Source organism: Benincasa hispida, chromosome 12, assembly GCF_027475165.1.
Source record: "Benincasa hispida cultivar pf3 chromosome 12, pf3_genome.v1.1, whole genome shotgun sequence".
NCBI classification, from domain to species: domain Eukaryota; kingdom Viridiplantae; phylum Streptophyta; class Magnoliopsida; order Cucurbitales; family Cucurbitaceae; genus Benincasa; species Benincasa hispida.
The window spans coordinates 15112632-15133493 of NC_143489.1; the positions used below are offsets into that span (position 1 = coordinate 15112632).

The window sequence follows — 20862 nt, forward strand, 5'->3', positions numbered from 1 at the left end:
GAACCAAATAGTCATCACCTTGTAAAAGACTAAAAGTCCAAATATTAATTTTGAAATTGTAAGAAAAATATTAATTTAAATTTGGTAAAAAATAAATTGATGATACTTTTATGGAAATTCTTTATTTGAACTAGTGATTATTATAATGGCTACTCATTTACCTATTTTGCTAAAGAGAACTAAAACGACTGATAACCAATGGCAAGTCATTTAATGGTTCATGATTTCGATTTTCATTGAAAAATGAACTATATATGCAATAATGCAATTACTTAAATGATATATTTACAAATATGTTTATGGTGTAAATCATCTAAATTTTAAGCCAGAATTTGATAATAATTTTATTTTCATTTTTTTTTTCTCCGAAAGTTTTAATTACAAAATACGAGTTAAATTACAAATGTAGTCATGAATTTTAAATTTATTGTTAGAAAATATACTCAAATTCTGACTTTAGCCTGAATAAACTGTGATTTTCATCATGAACATCAGAATCCACCTTTTAAATCAAAGATAAATGATAACTTTTCAACCCTTCATAATAAGTGAAAGTGCCATTGACTAATTAAAAACATTTTACAAAATCTAACCACTAAGAATTTTAAGGAAATCATTAAATTCAATCCGAGCCCCATTGAATTTTAAATGTCTGGAATAATTAATTTATGTGTATCAATTTTGATACACAGGATAATTAATGTTTGGAAATTCAAAATGTGTGTTCAATTTACTTTGTAGAAACTAAAATTAAATAATTACTTAATTAAACACAAGAGATCAATTATTGTAAGGGGTCTTTTTAAATATAAAAAATATTTAAATATATTTACACTTTATAGCAAAAAATTTCAAAATTACAAAAACACTTTTGAAATATTTTGCTATAAAACATAAATATTTCTAGGATTTTCCTATTTATAAGAAATTTCCTTAGTGTAGTCATCAAATAAATTTAGCATTATTTGATCAATAAAAATAATGGGTTATTTTCAAATATAAGAAAATGAATCAAAATATTTATAAATATATCACAATATCAATGTCTATTATCTATGTCATGATAGATACTGATGGTAGTATCTCTTGGCCTAACACGACCTATCACAAATAGATTGTAATATTTTTTTATTATTTGTAAATATTTACAACAGTTTTATCATTTAAAATAATTTTTCCAAAAAAATAATATAAGTGAATACTTTATATTAAACTTTTATTAAACATAATTAATTGATTTAAATTACTACAAATAATTAAATTATAATAAATTAATTAAAATATTGATAATCATTATCATAATAATAATTTATATTAAATAGTTAAGATAACATAAAATATTAATTATAAAGATATTAATTGAAATTTATTAAGTCTAATTAAATAGGAAAATCCCAAAAATATTTATACTTTATAGCAAAAAATTTCGAAAGTATTTTGTACTTTTGGAATTTTTTACTATAAAGTGTAACTATTTTTAAATATTTTTTATATTTAAAAAGACTTCTACAATTAATTAAAATTAATAATAATAAGTAATAGATACTAATTTATTAATTAATTAAGTTATATTGTTATCGATCATCTTTCCGATATAAGAATCTCACACTTTTACAGTGTATTAAAAACTCATGTTAGATGAGTTTTGAAATTATCTAAATAATAATATCCCTCATTTTAAAAGCTGAAATTTTGTAAAAAAAACAAGAATATTAAATATCTGCATGTGAAAATATATAAAACAAACATGCTCCAAAAGAAAAAGATTCAAACTACTAACTGCTTTCAAAAGAAGCATTTGTTTTCCAGAATAATTTTGTAGAATACTTCCCCTAAAACCATTATTCCCAAGAATTATACCAAACTCGCACTACCTGGAAACTAAATATTCTCCCAAGGGAGAAAATATGAGCAATTGTACATTGATTACTCATTTACACATTCATCTTTTACTTCTCATTCCATTGAAACAATAATAAAAAATAATAATAGAAAGAATCTTGATAATTTTAGGCCAGCCATTTGTCCCTTTCCTGAATCAGAAGCAATAAAAACAAAGCCTTTCTTCCAGTGAATACTAAAAATGAACAATTCCTGTAGAGATTGACACAACTTTGAATCAATGAAATAATACAGTCATAATAGATGCCTCAATTTTGGTTGGACGTATCAAACTTTTCTGCTCTTTATAACAGTGAACAATCATAAAGGATACATACTGGCTGCAGCTGAAGTGATCTGGTGTGTGAGTTAGGGCTTTATTTTCTCCAACAACTTCTCAGCTTCAATGAATCCGATCGATCCCAATGATAAATATTTTACGAACTTCCACCTGTTTGCGCCCCCGTTTTGGTTTAGAGTTTTGTTGTTGAAATAAACAGTATCAATTGGACATTTCTTGAAGCGCTATCCTAAGCATTTGTTAATAATGTGAAAGGTGAAAAACTGGTTACCTGGGTGTGTAAGGCAGAGCAAAACAATGGAGATGTAGGTGATTGACACTGTTCATTGGTGGCTGATGGAAGCCAAATCTTACAGAGAAAGAAAAGAGAAGCATCAATTTAGAATCATGCTGCTCTGAAGTAAAAGATAAGAACTAAAAGTTAAGTTGAAATCAGAACTGTGAAGCGTTTAGTATTTCATTTCATTTATAAAACAAAAGTTTAAATACAATTGGCTCTTTTTGATCTTTGTGCTTTCAACTTTTGTTGATTTTAGTCTATTTCAAAACGTGACAATTTTCCATCTCTACTTGTAAAATTTTAAAACAAATTTTATTCACAATGGAAACCCTTTAATGCAAATGTATGGCTATAGTTTAAGAAAGTTGGTGAATAGAATGGCATGCTAAAATTTTGATAGAAGTAAATGATTTAAAAATAAAAGTGAAGGAACTAAATTGTTCGATTTTTAAAAGTACAAGGAGCAAAATAGACATTTTGAAAGTATAAGGACTAAAATGGACAAAAGCCGAAAATACAAAGACCAAAATAATATTTAAACCTAAAATGGAATATACAAAGAAAAACCCCGAAAACCAACCGTATTACAAATCTCTTTACCCTGATGGGTTGGCCCTAGTAGTGCAAGGACTTGGTATATTTGGAAATACCTTCAAGATCCAGATTCAAGTTCTACATGAAAAAGCTTAATGACTTAAGAGTCTGATTGTCTTCTAGAGTTGGCTTGAGGACGGAAATGCCTCCTCAAGAACAAGTGGGTTTATATTTCATATCATCGTTGTTCCTATCTATTTCTTGGGAGACTGTTCTATAACCTTTTTATCAAATTTCCAAAAGAAAACCCCAAATGAATTTAGGTAAACACTTTAGTCTATAACGGCCAACCGTTAAGGAGAAATAATGCATTCAACACCAATTCAAGCCTGCCAACAAGGAATTTGGCTAAAACTTCAAAAAGAGAATGAGACTTCATGAGACAAAAATCGAATCCAACCATCAAATCAGACTTTTTTTGGAAAGAATCAAACGTATGCCGATAAACACACACGATGGGCTCACTAGATCAGTCTCACTGACAAGTTGATTTTGTATTTGAGCAGCTGAGGGCCGGATAGAACCCGAACAAAATTACTACAAGGTACTGTAATATTAAATAAGAACTTACAAGATAGACTAAGTAATTTAAGAAACTTGAGCCCTCTCTTTCTGATCATTCAAGCTCTAAAGCCCTAAATTGAATCCATGCCTAACTTCCTCCATCTCCGCCCTTGCTATTTATAACAAATTAGCACAACCACATCTCTAGTCAATTACTAATATACTCTTTAAATTCTAGTAATATTCCTAATCTTATCCTAATGCCATTCCTATAACAATTCCCTTTTAAAGAAATCCAAATCAGAACAATTCAACTCTGGAAGTTCATTACAGCCGAAGTTTCTCAAAGTCATCCACACCTCTTCACCTTGGAAAGAAACCTCTGGTTGTCATTACCTGTTATGCTCAATCAGATTCCAAGAAATGCCTGGAAACTATGTAAAAGAAAACTACTGCAAATCTCTTCAAGTATCTATCCTACATCCCTTCTGCCAATCAGAAAGGCCATCCATCTCTGATACTCCATCATCCCATCTAGGAAATGAAGCTCTATAAGTAAGATATCTTTTCACATTGGACGAAGTTTGTAGTACAACTTGAAAAACAAAACCCGCAGGAATTCACAACTATGGTACATCATTCATCATTAGAAAGAACTAAGTTGCTACCAGGCATCAAGTCCCTAAAGTAGCTTGTTAGGAGATTGGTTTTCAAACACTACTAAAATTTTTCACGATGAATGACCAAGACCATCAGCTAGTGCAAATATTAACAAATTTTTATAAGTTTCCAAAATAATATGTCACAGGCACAAACTAGCCCTATATATAATATTATAAACCAAAAGGCAAATTGCAAAAACCACCCCCGAAGTATAGTGGTAGTTGCAATTATGCCCTTAAATTTTCAATTGTAAAAATTGGGCCCCTAAACTTCTACAAGTATTAAAATTGGACCCTCTACTTACAATAATTGTATAAATTGGACCCAATGATAAAAATTGAACTTTCAAACTTACACAAATGTTACAATTTATACAATTATGTATATTTGAAAATCCAATTTGACACAATTTTAACATTTATATAATTTTGAGGGTTCAATTTCTAAAATTGAAAGTTTAAGAGTATAATTGCAACTACCACCATAGAAGCAATTTGCCCTAAACCAAACATATGAAAGGATTGATACATTGTTAATTCATTTAAATTCATGTTTTCTTTAGTTTTACCCTGCTTTAGCACTTGATTGAAGAGTAAAATATAAACACCGTTTTCCTCCTGAAGACTAGCAACGTAAAGGTTTTGAGAAGTGGTTATCATTTAGAGTACCTGTGCTTTAATCGAGGGGAATCTTGGGATAAAAGTGTCTGCCCCACCTCTAACATGTGACTTACTGATGAAAATAACCAAGATAGAAATGAGCAAAGTCATTATCAGAATTGGCAAGCTGACCAAAGATTTAAAAATGCATTCTCTGTGGGAGGCATTAGGAGGATCTAAGTCATTTGCTGTGGACTGCAGGAGTGTCATTTCACAAACTGCCTTTCGGATCATTGGTGGAGTCCTTTTGGGGTTAGTGGGGCTCGTAATAGGGATAGGCATTCTTTGTTGGAGGAGGTGGTTTTGCTCCACCAGGAAGAAGAAGTTTGGGACATTGGTCACTAGACCATTTTGTAATTATGATACCAATCTTTATCCCTTTGGATTGTAGGTTTTTCTTTTCCTCTTTTTTGAAGTGTTGGACTCTTGTTTTTAAGGCTTGTTTTCGGTATTCCTAATGCCAGGTATTCTTTCATTTTTTGAATGAAAGTTCAGTTTCTAATTCTTATTAAACAAAAGAAAACCCTTGTTTTAGAAGGTGTGCCTCTGGTGTTGGTGCAAAGCACCTATATGGCACACCTGGTTTTTTTTTCCTTTGAAAAGAAAGGGAGAAAGTTGTTTGTTTGGATATCTATATCTTTACTATTTTCTGAAAACGTCAGGGCCACTCAGCATTATGCCCCTACTAACTGTCGTGCAGTTTTTTCCCACCCCAAGACTAGCTTTGAGAATGAGAGGGTTAAAAAAGGGAGGTCAAAGGAAGGAGAGAATACGGTAGGGTGAGGGAATTATATTCTGGTTCTTGTGAAGGTTTAATGCTGATAAAAAGATACCAATAGGTTTTATCAAGTTATAACATGTAAATATACCTTTTGATTTTTAAGGACTTGTTCCCTCACCTCATTGCCTCCCCCTTTCACTTTTTTTTAAACAAAAAACCATAAATGAATTGCAATTAATGATTACATTACCGAGTGAGTAATCTTCGGCTCTTCTCTGGAGATTCCTAACTGTGGGAATGTGCTCCTTGGGAATTACCAATAAATGCCTATAAAGTAATAACCCAATGTAAGAATGCTCTGTAAATGTGTCTTTAATTGCAGAAGATCAGTTGCAACTAACATTTTTGTGGTGGAAAGTCTTAATGCAACCTAGTACAATATAATTACTAGCAAAAAGAACAATAGAAAGAAATAAGATGGCCAATTTCATGTAAATGATTCGTAACTGAAGAAACAAGAACGATTGAAAAATGGCAGTCAAAATCAAAAGATTGACAACAAACCGACTATTTCTTTGTTTCTTAGTAAGTCGTGCGTATATCTCTTTCTAGACTCTCCAAAATTCATAATGGCAATTGACACTCACCATTTAGTGGCCTTATAGAGGCCATCCTCAGCACCTTCGAGATGACAACTCACGAAGGTCATAGATGGCCACTCTCGATGGCCATTCAGAACCTACTACAAACATGTCATAGATGTTAAAAACCAACAAAGTACAAAGGAAAAACGAAAGGGAGAGTATTTAAAAGACTATGATTGAAAGAAGCGAACAATAGCCCCTGAACTCAGCAGATTATCATCGAGGACTTCAATTCACAATCACATCCAATATAATGTACATTGTGAACTAGATCACAACAATGGAAATATTTTGAGGCAGTTCAAAACTTAAAATGTGGAAGACCCTTATGAAAATAAATCCTTTTGCTCACGCATCCAAAACATGGCTTCTTTCTAAATTTTTCCTGCCGCCATTGCTATGCAGGTTTAGATGTGGATTGTACATTGAATATCAAGCAATCAACGAAATGGGTTTACAACAGTAGAATAATTTTTCCTAAAGAAGCTAAACAAATGCAGAAATGAAGATGAAATTGACACAGAAGTATTTTAGAAGCCTCATATCGATAGCAAAACTGAATTAAACCCTAGAAAAGAAAAAGGATTCATTCTATAGATTAAGAGGTTCAAAATACCTGACAGCAGAAGGGTTTATATCTTCAAAAGCAACAACTCTCTCATCCTGCAGAACCCATATATTTAATCAGAGACCCTTCATTCAATCGCCAGTATAAGAGAAGAAGAAACACAGAAAAATGGCTTTATCAGAGAAACGAAAGGAGCAGACAAAATGAAGAAGGTTATTGGCTGTAGAATTAGAAGCTTTCTGGCAGAAAATACAAGATGAAACTGTTGCTGCCATTTTTCTTTTCACAAACTTCTCCGACCAATTTCCCTATTTGCCTCCGAGCTTCTTGATTGGGTATGTATGGCGCTCGAGCAAATTAGCTTTGCCTAAATTAAATCCGATTAATTAAGATGAAAATCAATTATTAATAAACGGGATAAACGGCCTCAAATAAATAAATAAATAAAAGAATAATGGTATGAATCGAATAGTCCAAAATATTAAGTTGAAATGAGATTTGACCTAATGTTGAAATTTTAAGATTTTTGTTCTTTTACTTGCATTAGATCTGAGTGAAATTACCATTTGGGAGTGGAGTGGTGTGGCGACCCATCTCCTTCGTCTTCTTGTCTTGAGAAGTCTTCCAGATTTTAGATAGATAAGCGAAAGTTAAAATTTATTGTTGAAAATTTTCTAATGATCTTACTCCCACCTTGTGTGACCTTCTTTTTAAAGAGAGAATCTGTGCAATGATATATGCTTTGAGAAGGGAGTGCCTGAGCTTACCATTCTGGAGAGCTCGATTGAAGTCCATATTCATGATATTGTGGGTAAGGGTAGAGGTCTCAGGGGGTGTATGTGCTTTATCCACGTCGGACTTTTCCTCTTCCAACAACATCTGTCCTCGTTCATTTATGCTGAATGTGAGTTGTTGGAAGCTAAATATTGATGTGGCCTAGTTTGAAGAGAAAGGTTCAGGTGGGCTCAATGGATTATTTGTGATTATATTAGTCGGTCGATCTTAGGGATGTAAGAGTTTTAGCAAGGATTGGAGTGTTGATATTTTGAAGGGCGAAACTATTTTGGAAGATCTAACCATGGTCGAGTGTGAGTGTCTGGGACCAATCTAAGGTGGATTCTGATGCTTTGGAAGTTATTAATATGTAGAATAGAAAGGAGAGCTCTTTTAAGTGATATCAAGGTCCCAGTGAGAACATCATTTTTATTGCAAACTCTATTAATATCTCTTATTTTTATCACATCTTCGAAGAGGAGATAAAACAACTCATGCTGTTGCAACTTTGATCTGTAAGGTTGTTCTTTGTTCCGTAAGATGTCCGTGTACTTTCCCTCTCATTCATTATAAGAAAGTGAAGGAGTAGTTGGTTAGGTTTCTCTTACGGCAAAATGTGAACTTTATTTCTTAATTAATTTTATGTTATTTATAAATTATATAATTCCAATTTGGGCGCCGCTTCTGCAGCTAAAATTTCTAAATGACCATGATCTTTAAATTCCTCCGTCTCTCATGGCTACTTCTCTAGTGCCCAGATCCTTGTTTCGCATTCTTCATCTTGTTACCACAAGCCCCTTTACTTTGGCCGCTCAATCGTTCAATCCCTTCAAGTTCTGTGCAGCTCGAGCTATGAGTTCTGAGTCAACTCAGTGCCTTTTTCAGTTGAAGTTTGATCCACTTACCGGCAACTCGGAGTGGGTAGTCATCGAAGAAGAGGTTGAAGGAGTTTCAGAGAATTCCCAGAAACCCCTTTTGGCCACAACTTCATATTTGGATATGCTCAATGATTCCACTAGAAACAGAGCGTTTCGCGAAGCCATTGACAAGACTATATCAAAGCCTTGCCGTGTTCTTGATATTGGGTACTTTTTTTAGTCCTGTTTTGAGACTTCTTGCTTTGAAAACGATGAAGAGAAGACGACGGTCCTATTGAAGTTACTGTTTTATGCTCTTGGGTGCTTGTGCGTTTTTCAGTTGATCAAATTTTGTTGTATCTTTTATGAATTTTGATTTTGGAAATGGTTGCTCAGGCTGCAAATGGTTTTTATAGGTGTACTGACTTTGTGGTTAATCTACTATTTCCAGTGCTGGAACTGGTTTGTTATCAATGATGGCTGCACGAGCAATGGACTCGGTCATGGGTGATTCCAAGGGAATGGTTACGGCTTGTGAATCTTATCTTCCAATGGTGAAATTGATGAGGAAAGTCTTGCGTCTTAATGGGATGGAAAGGAAAGTAAAAATTATTAACAAACGCTCTGATGAACTTCAGTTTGGTGCTGATATTACTTCTCGAGCTGATGCCCTTGTGAGTATTCAAATGGTCTTCAACTTTTTTTGGAGAACCCTGTAAACTACAAGATATTCAAAATCAAACATTTGTGGGTAATTATTAGAGGGTGAATAAACAAAGACATTTTGAGTTGTTAAGACTCAAGAAGAAGACAAACAGAAAATTTTGAGTTGTTTCTCACTATCTTGGGTTGTTTCTTCTTCTCTTGTTTGTTTACTCAGTCTTTTTGTCGAGTTTCTTGTCTACTAAAATGTCATTAATATATAGGATATCTTTCAATACAGCTGATCGAAATAAATAGTTTCTTGGACTTTCCTTTGTGAATTCTGAATATTCCAGTGATTGAATCTGCCAAATAATTGAAGGTTAGTGAGATTTTGGACTCAGAACTGTTAGGTGAGGGGCTTATACCGACCTTACAACATGCATATGACAAGCTTTTAGTGGAAAATCCACTGACTGTGCCATACAGAGCAACCATATACGGCCAGGTATTTAAAAAGCCCTTCATTACTACCAAACCTGTCATATTTTTTGTATGGAAGTTTCATTTTCTTCTGAACTTCATATTGTTATGGGTCAAACCATGCAGTATGGGACCTTTTGTATTCATTTCACCATATCAACGAAATGGTTTTTGTTTCCTATCAGTTTGTGTATATATATGTGTGCGCATGCATGTGTGTATGTATGCATGCATGTATGCAGTATGGGACTTGACTGCATTTGCAGTTTCCTTAAACAGTAATGATAACTGTTTCATTGTACAAGGACAAAAGTGATAATATCAAGATTTCAGATTTATCTCTGTTGACTGCATGCATCCGACGGGCTGTGATTGAATGGACTGCAAATCAATAAGTTGATAAAAATACCGTTTTACATTGTTGAAAGTGAGAAGTAGTTCCAAATCCAAAAATTAAGAATCTCTCTCTGTCATTCTCAGCTGGTTGAGAGCACATACTTGTGGAAGCTTCATGATTTATGTAACAACGAAGCAAATGCATGTGATAGCATCCATCTTGCTCCAGTAGGGATGGATCCTATTGTATGTATCAAGCCACAGCAATATGCAATGCATTGTGATGCGATTGCCAATGAAATAAAGCTGGTAATGACCTAAAATTTTGACTTGATTCTCATGATCTTCAAGTGGTTTTATTACTATTTGTTTCAGGGCTTATCCAGCTCTCAGAACCCTTCAGAGTTTTTGAATTTGATTTTTGGAAACGTCCAGAGAGTCATGCTGAAAATGAGTTGCGCATCAAGGCAACTGACAGTGGTAGAGTTCATGCTATAGTGTCATGGTAACCACTTCGTTGTTAATTTGTGATCTATGTTTTCTGCCAAACTTCTTTGACCGAACCACTGCAATTGATTTCTAATATGTGTCTGTAGGTGGATGCTGCAGCTCGATCGTGAAGGAACAGTCTTTTATTCCACTGCCCCAAAGTGGATAAGTCCACCTTTCAATGTAGGTGAGTCATAGACAAGTCATGAGACACACCTTCCTTTGGTATGGTGCCATTTAATTCTACTATGGCCTAAAATCATAGACTTCTTTTTGCTATTCAATTATTCTCGTGTAAAATCAATGTTCCATACTTCGACAGGAGCTGGTGACTGGTGTGACCATTGGAAACAGTGTGTTTGGTTTATCCCAGGCAACGGTGTGTCGATATCCAAGGAAGAAGAAGTTCATTTATATGCTTCTCATAATGATACTACATTCTCATATCATCTGAAGGCTCAAATTCCTGGAGGTGAGGTTTTGCAGCATGGCGTTGATGCTGAGAGTTTTAAACTCATATTGTCACCAGAAAGAATTGCGGTTTATGGAGATAGAGAATGGAGGACTGCAATGTTAACGGCAATAACAAATGTGGTATGATACCCTTTTTACCCCTCCCTTTTTTCTCCCCATTTCTTAAGCACATAGCACATTAATTTGTGCAATATGTTTGCATACCTCCTTATACTTGAACTCTACTATCTGCTGAACCAATTGTTGTCGTCATCTTTGAAATCTTTGTAGTTGCAGGGAAGAGCTTCCTCTGCATGCATGATTGCAGATGATAGTGTTTTCTTAACACTTATGGTTGCTTGCTTTTTGAAAACAACGCTTGTTTTGTCATTGTTTCCTGGGATTCGAGAAAAGGGTGCCAAGTATTTGCAGGCTGTTTCTCATGCAAATGGTATCTGTACGGATAGTATAAAAGTTATTGAAAAGAGGAAATCATGGTTGACCGTACATGATACATTTGAGAAAAAGGTGATATATTTACTGACCCACCTCGCATTCCCCACTTTCATGCACTGCTGCATGCTTCTCTTTATTTAACAGTTCATTGTAATTTAAATATGTTTTAAGGTACTTAGTGTTTGAGTTTGAACCTTTTGCTCCACCTAAGTTCTGCTTACTGATTTTTGTTCAATCTTTAGGTTGACTTGCTTATCAGTGAACCATTCTACTACGGAAATGACAATGCACTCCCATGGCACAACCTGCGGTTTTGGTGAGAAATTTGCTCAGAAATGCAATCTCGTCTATTAGATGTTAGAGAACACAAAGACATGTTATCTAGATACCTATTGGCAATGTTGAGTACATGGTTTTCTCTGTGACAGTTTTTACTCAACTCGACGTGTTTAGATCCAAATTACATCTTTAAACTGCAATATTGCAACCATTTTGGCAAAAGAATTTTTTTTGCCCCCTCCCCCCCAAAATCTCTATGCAGTTCCTAAACGAGATGCACAACTTTCTAATCTATTAGGACATACAAAATAATTCACCATAACTCAAAGGCACAAGTTGCTACTGGCTGTTTCCCTGTAGAGTTCACCCTTGTTACCAAATCTAAATTCAATTTTTGTCACTGTTGGCTAGTTCCGTCAATTGGCATAACTTCAGTCAAATAAGTTTAGTGTTTAACTTGTCTAAAATGCTTTTCCAGGAAGGATAGAACGATGCTCGATCCGGTCCTGTCTGATGATGTGCTAATAATGCCTAGTAAAGGCATCTTGAGAGCTTGTTTAATGTCATTGCCTGTAAGACCTCTCTTTTCCTTGAAAATGCATGATCCAGGCCAAAGTTGTCTTTGTCACTTGATGGAAATTCTTAGTATGCTTGTTCAATGCCGTTTCAAGGATCTATGGAGCAGCCGTCGTCGATTGGGAACAATTGAAGGTTTTGATCACTCTGTTACAAATGGCACATTGGGAGCTTGTGGACCTGAAGGACAAGAAGGCCCATGTCTGGCTTTCTACATCTGGCAGTGTGGAGAATATGAGGTTAACTTGTTTAAACAAAACATTAACAATAAAAATTTCTTGAAAAGAACAAGAATATCAATGACACTGATATTGGTGCAACTGTCTTGAAAACTTTCAGGAACTCAGTGGGATATTTACATTGATGGAGTTTGATTTCTCGAAACCAATAAGCCCTTGTAGCGGGAAAAGCCAGGTATTGCAATACTTTTCATCCCCATTTTGTCTGGTTTTGGGCTTTTGAGAATATATATTTGTTTTTTTAAATATTCTGTGTTTGAGAAGCAAGCTTCTAATTCTAAATGGCTCATCGAATATCTGAATAAACCCACATTCTTCAATAAATAGAACTGTCTGAATGAAGCGACAATTTTTTTGTTCGTATGTTTCTAAATCCAAATGTTCATGTTGGAAAAGGACAAGAAGAAAATAAAGTTTCTCTTCTGTTTTTGAATTTGAAAGAGGATCAGTAGCCATTGTGAAAAATTCTCTTGGGGCTTTTATCTGAGGAATAGGAAAGTAGAAAGATGTTTTTTTCAGAAAAAAGAAAAAAGAAAAACAGGGACAAAAACCTATCACAATGTGATACCCTCTCCAAACGAACTTGTACAAGCACACACTCAAATATTCTAGGCACTGTTTGATAACTATTTTGTTTTTCATTTTACGTTTTTGAAAATTATACTTGTTTTTTTTTTTCACAATTTTCTGGTGAGCCTTTTACCTTCTTTAAAAACACATTTGAAATCTAAGCCAAATTTTAAAAACAAAATCAAGTTTTCAAGGCTCCGTTTGTTAACCATTTTATTTTTGGTTTTAGGTTTTTGAAAATTAAACTCATTTCCTTTCAATTTCTTACAATGTTTTGCATCTTTCTTAAGTACACGAGTTTAATTCTTAGCCAAATTCCGAAAACTACTTTATTTAGTTTTCAAAATTTGACTTAGTTTTTAAAAACATTGATAAAAAGTAGATAACAAAACAAGAAATTTAGAGGTGGAATGAATGTTTATAGGCTTAATTTTCAAAAACTAAAAATAAAAAACCAAATGGTTACGAAATGGGGTTTAAGTTTTCAAATTTTGGCTTGGTTCATGAAAATGTTTTTGAGTAGATAATAAAGCAAGGAAGCTATAGCAGGACAGTAGTAGTGCTAGAAGTTTAATTCTCAAATAATAGAAAAAAAGAAGTTATCAATTGGGGGTCTAATAATTTAAAATTCTTATTGTCTAGTCTTGAGTAAACAAAAAGCCTATTTGAGACGTAGTATGATGTGCCACGAGTGTAATAATACAAGGAAAATATACCCTCAAGATGCCCTAGTTATCATATAGACCCCAATTTTCTTACCACTATCTCAAGGTATAATTATAGGTAGCAATCTTGTTAGATGATATATAATTAAATTTATCTTCATCCAAAAGTTTAAGTTTTTTGGTCAATTGATGATTTAAGATGGTATCGAAGTAGGTGGTCCAGGAAGGTTATGTGTTCAAACCCCTGCAATGTGATTTCCTCTCCAATTAATATTTGATTTCCACTTGTTGGGTTTTCTTCATATTTCGAGCTCACAAGTGAGGAGTATTAGATGATATTAAATGTGCCTTCACCTATCTGCCTAAGCTTTTGAGTCAATTGGTGATTTACGATAGTATCAGAGCAGATTGGTTTAGGATATCCTGTGTTCAAACCCTTGCATTGATGTTTCCTCCGCAATTAAATATATATGATCTAACAAATCTCAACTTCAAGCCTGATAAACCATACAAATCCTGAGGAATAGGACCATACTCCATTGATATATAATCAACATTGACCTTTCTCTTTCAGGTTAAGGTATCCAAGGCTGGAATATGTCATGGAATTGTACTGTGGATTGATTGGGTAATAGATTCAAAGAATTCCATTGTCATATCCACAGGCCCAGGTACTAGCCTTCAATCTCTAAGAAATTCTGATACTGACATTGTTTGCTGGTGATTTAACTCCTCATTTCATGTCATAACTCCTCATTTCATGTCATAAACTGATTCAGATAAAAGATACTGGAAACAAGGAGTTAAGCTTCTTGCCAAACCCGTGGCAATTGGAACTCGAGCTTCGGGTGAGGACACCGAATCCTGCTCTGCTGCCATCGAAGCATCCTTTGATCCATCAACGGGTGAACTCGACATACGACATTCTTTTTTGTAATACAGTAAAACTTTTGGTTCTCGATCTCTGAATTGCAACTTCTTTGTTCAAGAGGCATGAATCAAGTCAAATCTCATATGATTTTCTTCTTTATTTAGATGAAAGGGTCATTTAGAGCTCCTTACAGTCGGAATATTTGGCATTTTTGGTGATTTAAGATCCGAATTGCAACTTCTTATTTATTTTTAGATTAAGTTGCCTAAATAGGTTGTTATGGTCAGTTGTTTTATTTTAGTTCTCATACTCTTTATAGTTCTCATATGCTCGCATTTATTTTTAGCAAAGTTCGTCTAGGCAAAACAATATATCCTTACAAAAGGGTAAAGGGTGTGAATTCTGTGTGAATTCTTACTTCCACATTTTAAATTAAAAAGTAAATAATTATCTGAATTTTTATAAATAATTAATGACAAAAATAAAATTCAAAGAGAATTATTCTAAAAAATAGGGTTGCTAAATTGTAGATGGAGTACACGAGTTCGACAAATAGTGTACCATATCTACTATTTAGGGGTAAATCGTGTAAATGTCCATGATTGGGTAAATCATGTATTTGGTACATGAGTTACGTTACATGGATAATAGATTTGTCAATTGAATGTCAATTAATGGTGCATGGGGTCATATGCACATCAAAAAATCATGTAAATAATCCACAATTTGTGTGCATATTTCTCCTTGATTTTGAAAGATCTTTTTGGGTTGGTAATTTGAAAATAGATTTTTATTCTACATTTTTATTTCGCGTTTGATTTATTAAAAATATATTTTTCAATGTTAAATAAAAATATTACAATAACAGTCTAGTAAATTTTTGATTAAAAATGGAATCAAAATTTTAATTAAATATGGATTTAGTCCTTAATAAAGATTTAAATTAATTACCTTAACTGAACTTAGTCAATTAGAAAGGGCAAAAATAACCTAATAACATAGAGAAATAGTACTTAAAAAAAAGAAAGAGAAATAATATTTTGAATGAAATAAAGTCTAGATTAGAAAATTTTCTACAAATTAGGTTTTTCTTTTAAAAAAATTAATTACCTTAAATGAATTTAGTAAATTAGAAAGGAAAACCACGACTTAATAAATTCGAAAATTTTTCACAAATGTGAATTTTTTTAAAAAAAACCACAAACCTAGTTGAAAACAATCTAGGAAAATCAACATATCTTACACCATTCTCTCCTTAATTTCCTCGATTTGGTAACAATAACGCACGGTAAGAGATTATGTGAAGGACCCTAAAGCAAGCTATTGAATTTGTCCTAACCAAAAAAAGTCGATCTATCGATTACGTTCATCTCATAAAGATGTTCCTTTTCACTCCTAAATGAAAGCTAAACTAAACAACAATAATACCAGTGAGTGGTATTATTGGACTGATCTTTTGGTGGGAAATATTCTTCATTTTAGATAATGAAACCATTCCATTACTACCAACCCAAAGAAATACAACCTCTCTTAGATATACGGTTTATGCCGGAAAGGTACGAAGTTGGACTAATTTGGAAACATTGGGCAATTTACTTTATACCTACTATTCCGTCTGGTTTTTGGTTTCTAGTCTGATTTTATTAGTAGCCATGATTGGGGCTATAGTACTGACTATGCATAGGACTACTAAGGTGAAAAGACAGGATGTATTCCAATGAAATGCTATTGATTTTGGGAGGACTATAATGAGGATGACGACAGACTCACTCATGATCTACTAAAGGGCAAGTAGCTTGATTGGTTCGAATCCAAGTCGTGAGATGGCAGTGACGGTGAGGAAAAGGCGTAGGTTGGCCTGGCTTTGGCTTGCTCTGGTCATTATGGCGATTGATGATCCTAGTGCAAACAATAAGTCAGAGTCCCAATCCTATATATTAACTAAAGAAACTCGTGTATCGGTAGGGATGACCGGCCCTGCAGGTACCCGCCCCGAATGGTGCAGGAAATCCTCGATCAGACGGGGAGAGAGCAGAGATAATTTTTTTCCCGTTGGCTAAACGGAGACGGGGACAGGGATTATATTCCTCGTCCCCGCCTTGGTTCCCCACCTCACCCCGATGAATATATTATATAATTATATTTTTATAATAATAATTACTTAATCTACATAATATGAGTTTATAATAATTATTACTATTATAATTATTATAATAGTTATTTATTATTATTATTATTATTATATCTATATACTTTTTATAAAAATTGTAGTATAAAAAGTTAGTTATTTTCTAATTTTCATTTCAATTTTTTCGGACTTTAAAACATTTCTAAATTGTTTTAACATTTAAGACTTCCTACCTCAAGTCATAAATATTGTAGTACTTAAATGGAAAACTTAACTATGATATTGTAATATTTAAATTCTAACTTTTAGAACTTATAGGATTAACTTATATTTTTACACATATAATAGCATTGTTTTTATAATGAATTTTTAGACTATTTTCTTTGAATGAAAATTTATTAGAAATAACCCATTTAATATATATAATTTTATTTGGTTGAGAATAAACGAAATTGCTAAAAATAAATATATTAAAAAAATAAACAAGGAACCCGATCCCCGTGAATTCCCTATGAGGAATCCCCACGTGAATTTCACATAGACGGGGAATGAAATAGGGGGCAGGGATGGGAACGGGGAAGCCTTCCCCGTTGCGTTTCCGCCCCACCCTGTAGACATCTTTATGTATCGGGTACACGATTTAGTGACAAGTTGATGCTGATTTGGAGGATTGAAACTCATGTATGATGTACCCGACTTTCAACTACCCTATTTTTTCAATAATTTGTGTTTCTACCTTATATCTGAAATTTCTTTTTATATTTACGTTACTTTTTAAAATAATTAATCAAAAAAACATGTGCATATGCATGTGAAAATCATGTATTTTTTTCTTAAAAAAAAGAAAATAGTATAGTTTAATTTAAAATTTTTTAAAATAGTAGTTTTTAGCATGTAATAAATAAAATATTACATTATTTTTTCTAATTACTATAAGCTTTTAGATTTTAGAATAAAATGTATATAATAAACATATACCTTTTAATTTTTTTCAGCAAATAAATATTTGACATTAAAATATATTATATAATTAAAATAGAATTTTTAAAAATTGATTTTAAAAAAGTGATCAAAATTTGAAAGATGTGATAAATTTTTGGAAAAGATAAAATCTTTGACTGAAAAAATATGTCAACATAAATTTGACAAAAGCATCTTTTCTACAATTATGTAATTTAATTTTTACAATTATGTAAGCTTAGAGTTTTATTGTCTCATTAATATTGTAATTGCACAATCAATGTATTTTAAGTTGATATATATACAATTTATCCACTTTTCTATTTTAATGATGTAGCTATAGGACAAAATATATGAATGAAATAATGTGGATAATATAAGAGTTTTTCCTCAAGTCAATAAAAGGGATGTATGTTTCTCATTTGGCATTTATAAAGGTTTCAACAAATCATCTGAGGGTGAAATATATAATTATTAAATGTGAGGATAATTAAAGTAGTTACTTTTTTTCCAAATTTTTTTTTTAGATTTTTTGTTTTAAATTATGCAAAATTTTAATTGTTTGAAAAAAGATAGCATTATACAAATCGTTATTTTAGTAAAAATATTTTATGCTATAATTTAAAATGGTAAAATAGATATTTCATATATAATATTTTTAGTAAAAAAAAATTTTTCTCTATAGCTTATAAAATATTAAATTTAGAATTTAGGCCAATATTTATTTTTTGGAAAAAAAACTTATTATTATTATTATTATTTTCAATAAACAAAATAAATATCAATTATATTTTATTTTTTAAAAAAATATATGATAAGTTGCCATTCTTCTTCAATAAAACTTCATGAACTAAAATTTCAAACAAACTTTTATCTACAGAATAAATCTAAGAAAAAAATTGAAGAATTTGTTTCTTTAATACAATAACTACGCGGTTGGGGATTGAACCTCCAACTTATAGAAGATTAATACCACTAAGTCAAACTTACTTTGAATGAAGAAATTTGTTAATTAAAAGAACTTTTAAAATTTTCATTTTTAAATTAACTATGTAAAATCTTTACCTTTTTTTAGGGGAAAAAAAAAAGAAGAAGAAAATTTGTTCTACTATTGATCTTTGTCCCTTTTGAATGTTACTTAATATAAGGAGAATATATATGAAGTTAAGGATTAAAAATATGTTAACTAAAGAATTATGTGAATTTTATATAAAATAAATCTTAAACTAAAAAAAAAATCTGCAGTCAAACTATATATAATTATTACAGATTCAAGAAACATCTTTTAATAGATTATAAGTATTAAAGTAAGGATAACTGAAATGAATAGTTATTTTTTTAAAATAATTTTTAGATTCTCCTTTTTTTTTATGCAATATTATATTTTTATACCAATTAAATCTTAGAAAAATAGTCTTTCTAAAAATAATAATAATAATAATAAAATAGTTACTTTTTCTTTCCAAATACATTTTAGATTTTCCGTTTACAAATTTTGTAAAATTACTAATTTCTAAAAATAAAGATATTATCATTTCTTTTAACAAATATAATACAATTATAGTTAACCTCTTTTTCAAATACTTTTCTCGAATATCTATTTTAAATTATTCTTTTATTATTTGACGAAGATATTATCACACAAGATGGTGGATTTAGAACTTAAAGATTGACCTAAAAAGCTCTCTATGAAATCACTAATTTGCAAAATTCCACTACCATTAACATTTTGTACAGAATGTTGCTTGCTTCTCCCAAGTTTTGATTCGAATAGTAAGTTGAAACAAAATAAACCAAAAAAAAAAAAAAGAAAAGAAAAAAAAAGAAAGAAAGAAAGAAAGAAACAAACAACTTGAAATTGTTGCTTTGGAATTCAATATTTTCTGAAAACTTAAATATTTGAACTTCCTCATTCACATCTATTGGTAGGGATATTTCCCTTCAAAATTGCCTTAAATATTTTATAAAAAAAAAACTCTAAATATAAATATTAACAAATCATAGATACTTTTACCTTTTTGCCATAATGAGTTGGATGCTAGAAAATCTTTTCTGACTATATTAAATCTGTTATTAAATAAAAATTGTTAAACTAATAATAGAAAAACTTGAATGTAAGAACTCGAACAAAATAACAATCAATCCCTTACTCAACACTTGGTAAATTGTTAACAATATTGTGAATCTGTCACTTCTCCACACCTACAAAATATAAGTCACAAAAAGTTATCCAATTAACCAAAGTAAAAATTCCACTATCGTTTATCTCCACAAAGTAATTTAAACAAACATAAAAGAATTTATTGAACTTACTCAATAACATTTATTGGCCCAGATATTTCCTTTGAAACTTTTTTTTGTCTTCAAAAAATTTATTAAAAAAAAAACCCCAAATATGAATATTAACAAATCAATATAGATATTCTAGAAAATCTTATCCAACTATATGCCTTTCTACGAAGAATTTGTAATCAAATAAAAATTGTTAAACTAAAAACAGAAAAACGTGCATCTAAGAACCTGAACAAAACAATAACTAATTCCTTACGCCAACACTTTGTAAAACAATGTCGTGGATCCATCGCCTCTCAACAACTACAAAATGTAAGTCAGAAAAAATTGTCCACTACCATTTCTTTAGAAAATTAACTGAACAAACATAAAAGAGAGGAAAAAAGAATCTAAAATTGTTGTTTTGGACTTCAACCTTAATTTTGAAATTGTTGCTTAAGAACAACATTCGACAAAAACTGAATTTTGTGAAGAGTTAAATAAATAAATAAGTAGGCTAGAGCGGTTGTTGTAGAAGGAGTGAAGTCTCTTTATAGAGAGGTATTGTGATGAAAGATTTCGATTGGTGAGGTGTTTGCCATAAGATTTTAACGAAGAGATACAATAGGGATAAAATAGGAATTTTAAAAAATTTAAGGACAAAAAAGAAAGGAAAAAATTCTCCTCTTATTGTCCCTTTTAATGTAGTGTAGTTTTTTTGAACCACCATAAACATGTCATTTTTTTTTCAAAAACTCCATTATTTAAGAACTTAATTCTCTACCTTGTGATAACAAAGCAATAATATTTAGAGTTTTTAATAAATGAAAATTTAAACATTTGTTTGAGATTTTAGTGTCTAACATCCGTTGTGGATGGTATAATTGTTGTCGTAATGATATCATCACTTGCCCCTCAGGACGATCAAGTTGCAACGACACTCCTCTTCACAGGATTTGAGTTCCGTTCTTTCCCTTTTTTTAAGCAACGACACACCA

The 20862-nt window shown here is 31.7% G+C and overlaps 2 protein-coding genes across 9 annotated transcripts; one reads left to right on the forward strand and one right to left on the reverse strand.

The window, feature by feature from the left end:
- Positions 1–1748: 1748 nt before the first annotated feature.
- Positions 1749–7722, reverse strand: HINT4 (histidine triad nucleotide-binding 4). Of its 4 annotated transcripts, none has more exons than XM_090307922.1 (10): positions 7583–7722; positions 7379–7436; positions 7069–7182; positions 6864–6910; positions 6251–6342; positions 5854–5930; positions 4892–4955; positions 2454–2531; positions 2220–2332; positions 1749–2094 (listed from the first exon to the last, which is right to left on the reverse strand). In XM_090307922.1, exons 5-9 carry the CDS (start codon positions 6310–6312, stop codon positions 2251–2253), a joined length of 363 nt encoding a protein of 120 aa, XP_090164048.1. In that variant the 5' UTR covers positions 6313–6342; positions 6864–6910; positions 7069–7182; positions 7379–7436; positions 7583–7722; the 3' UTR covers positions 1749–2094; positions 2220–2250. The 4 variants fall into 4 exon arrangements, with proteins under 4 accessions (XP_090164048.1, XP_090164047.1, XP_038875695.1 ...); XM_090307921.1 differs by having other exon boundaries at positions 6251–6345; XM_039019767.2 differs by lacking the exons at positions 6251–6342; positions 7583–7722 and having other exon boundaries at positions 7016–7182; positions 7379–7516.
- PRMT7 (protein arginine methyltransferase 7) lies at positions 7695–14830 on the forward strand. 5 transcript variants are annotated; one of them, XM_039019760.2, is made up of 15 exons: positions 7695–8109; positions 8280–8674; positions 8898–9120; positions 9471–9596; positions 10052–10216; positions 10294–10412; positions 10504–10583; positions 10719–10990; positions 11141–11377; positions 11548–11621; positions 12063–12156; positions 12256–12399; positions 12500–12574; positions 14209–14305; positions 14414–14830. In XM_039019760.2, exons 2-15 carry the CDS (start codon positions 8325–8327, stop codon positions 14569–14571), a joined length of 2214 nt encoding a protein of 737 aa, XP_038875688.1. In that variant the 5' UTR covers positions 7695–8109; positions 8280–8324; the 3' UTR covers positions 14572–14830. The 5 variants fall into 5 exon arrangements, with proteins under 5 accessions (XP_038875688.1, XP_038875691.1, XP_038875687.1 ...); XM_039019763.2 differs by having other exon boundaries at positions 7695–8773; XM_039019759.2 differs by having other exon boundaries at positions 7695–8674.
- Positions 14831–20862: the final 6032 nt, after the last annotated feature.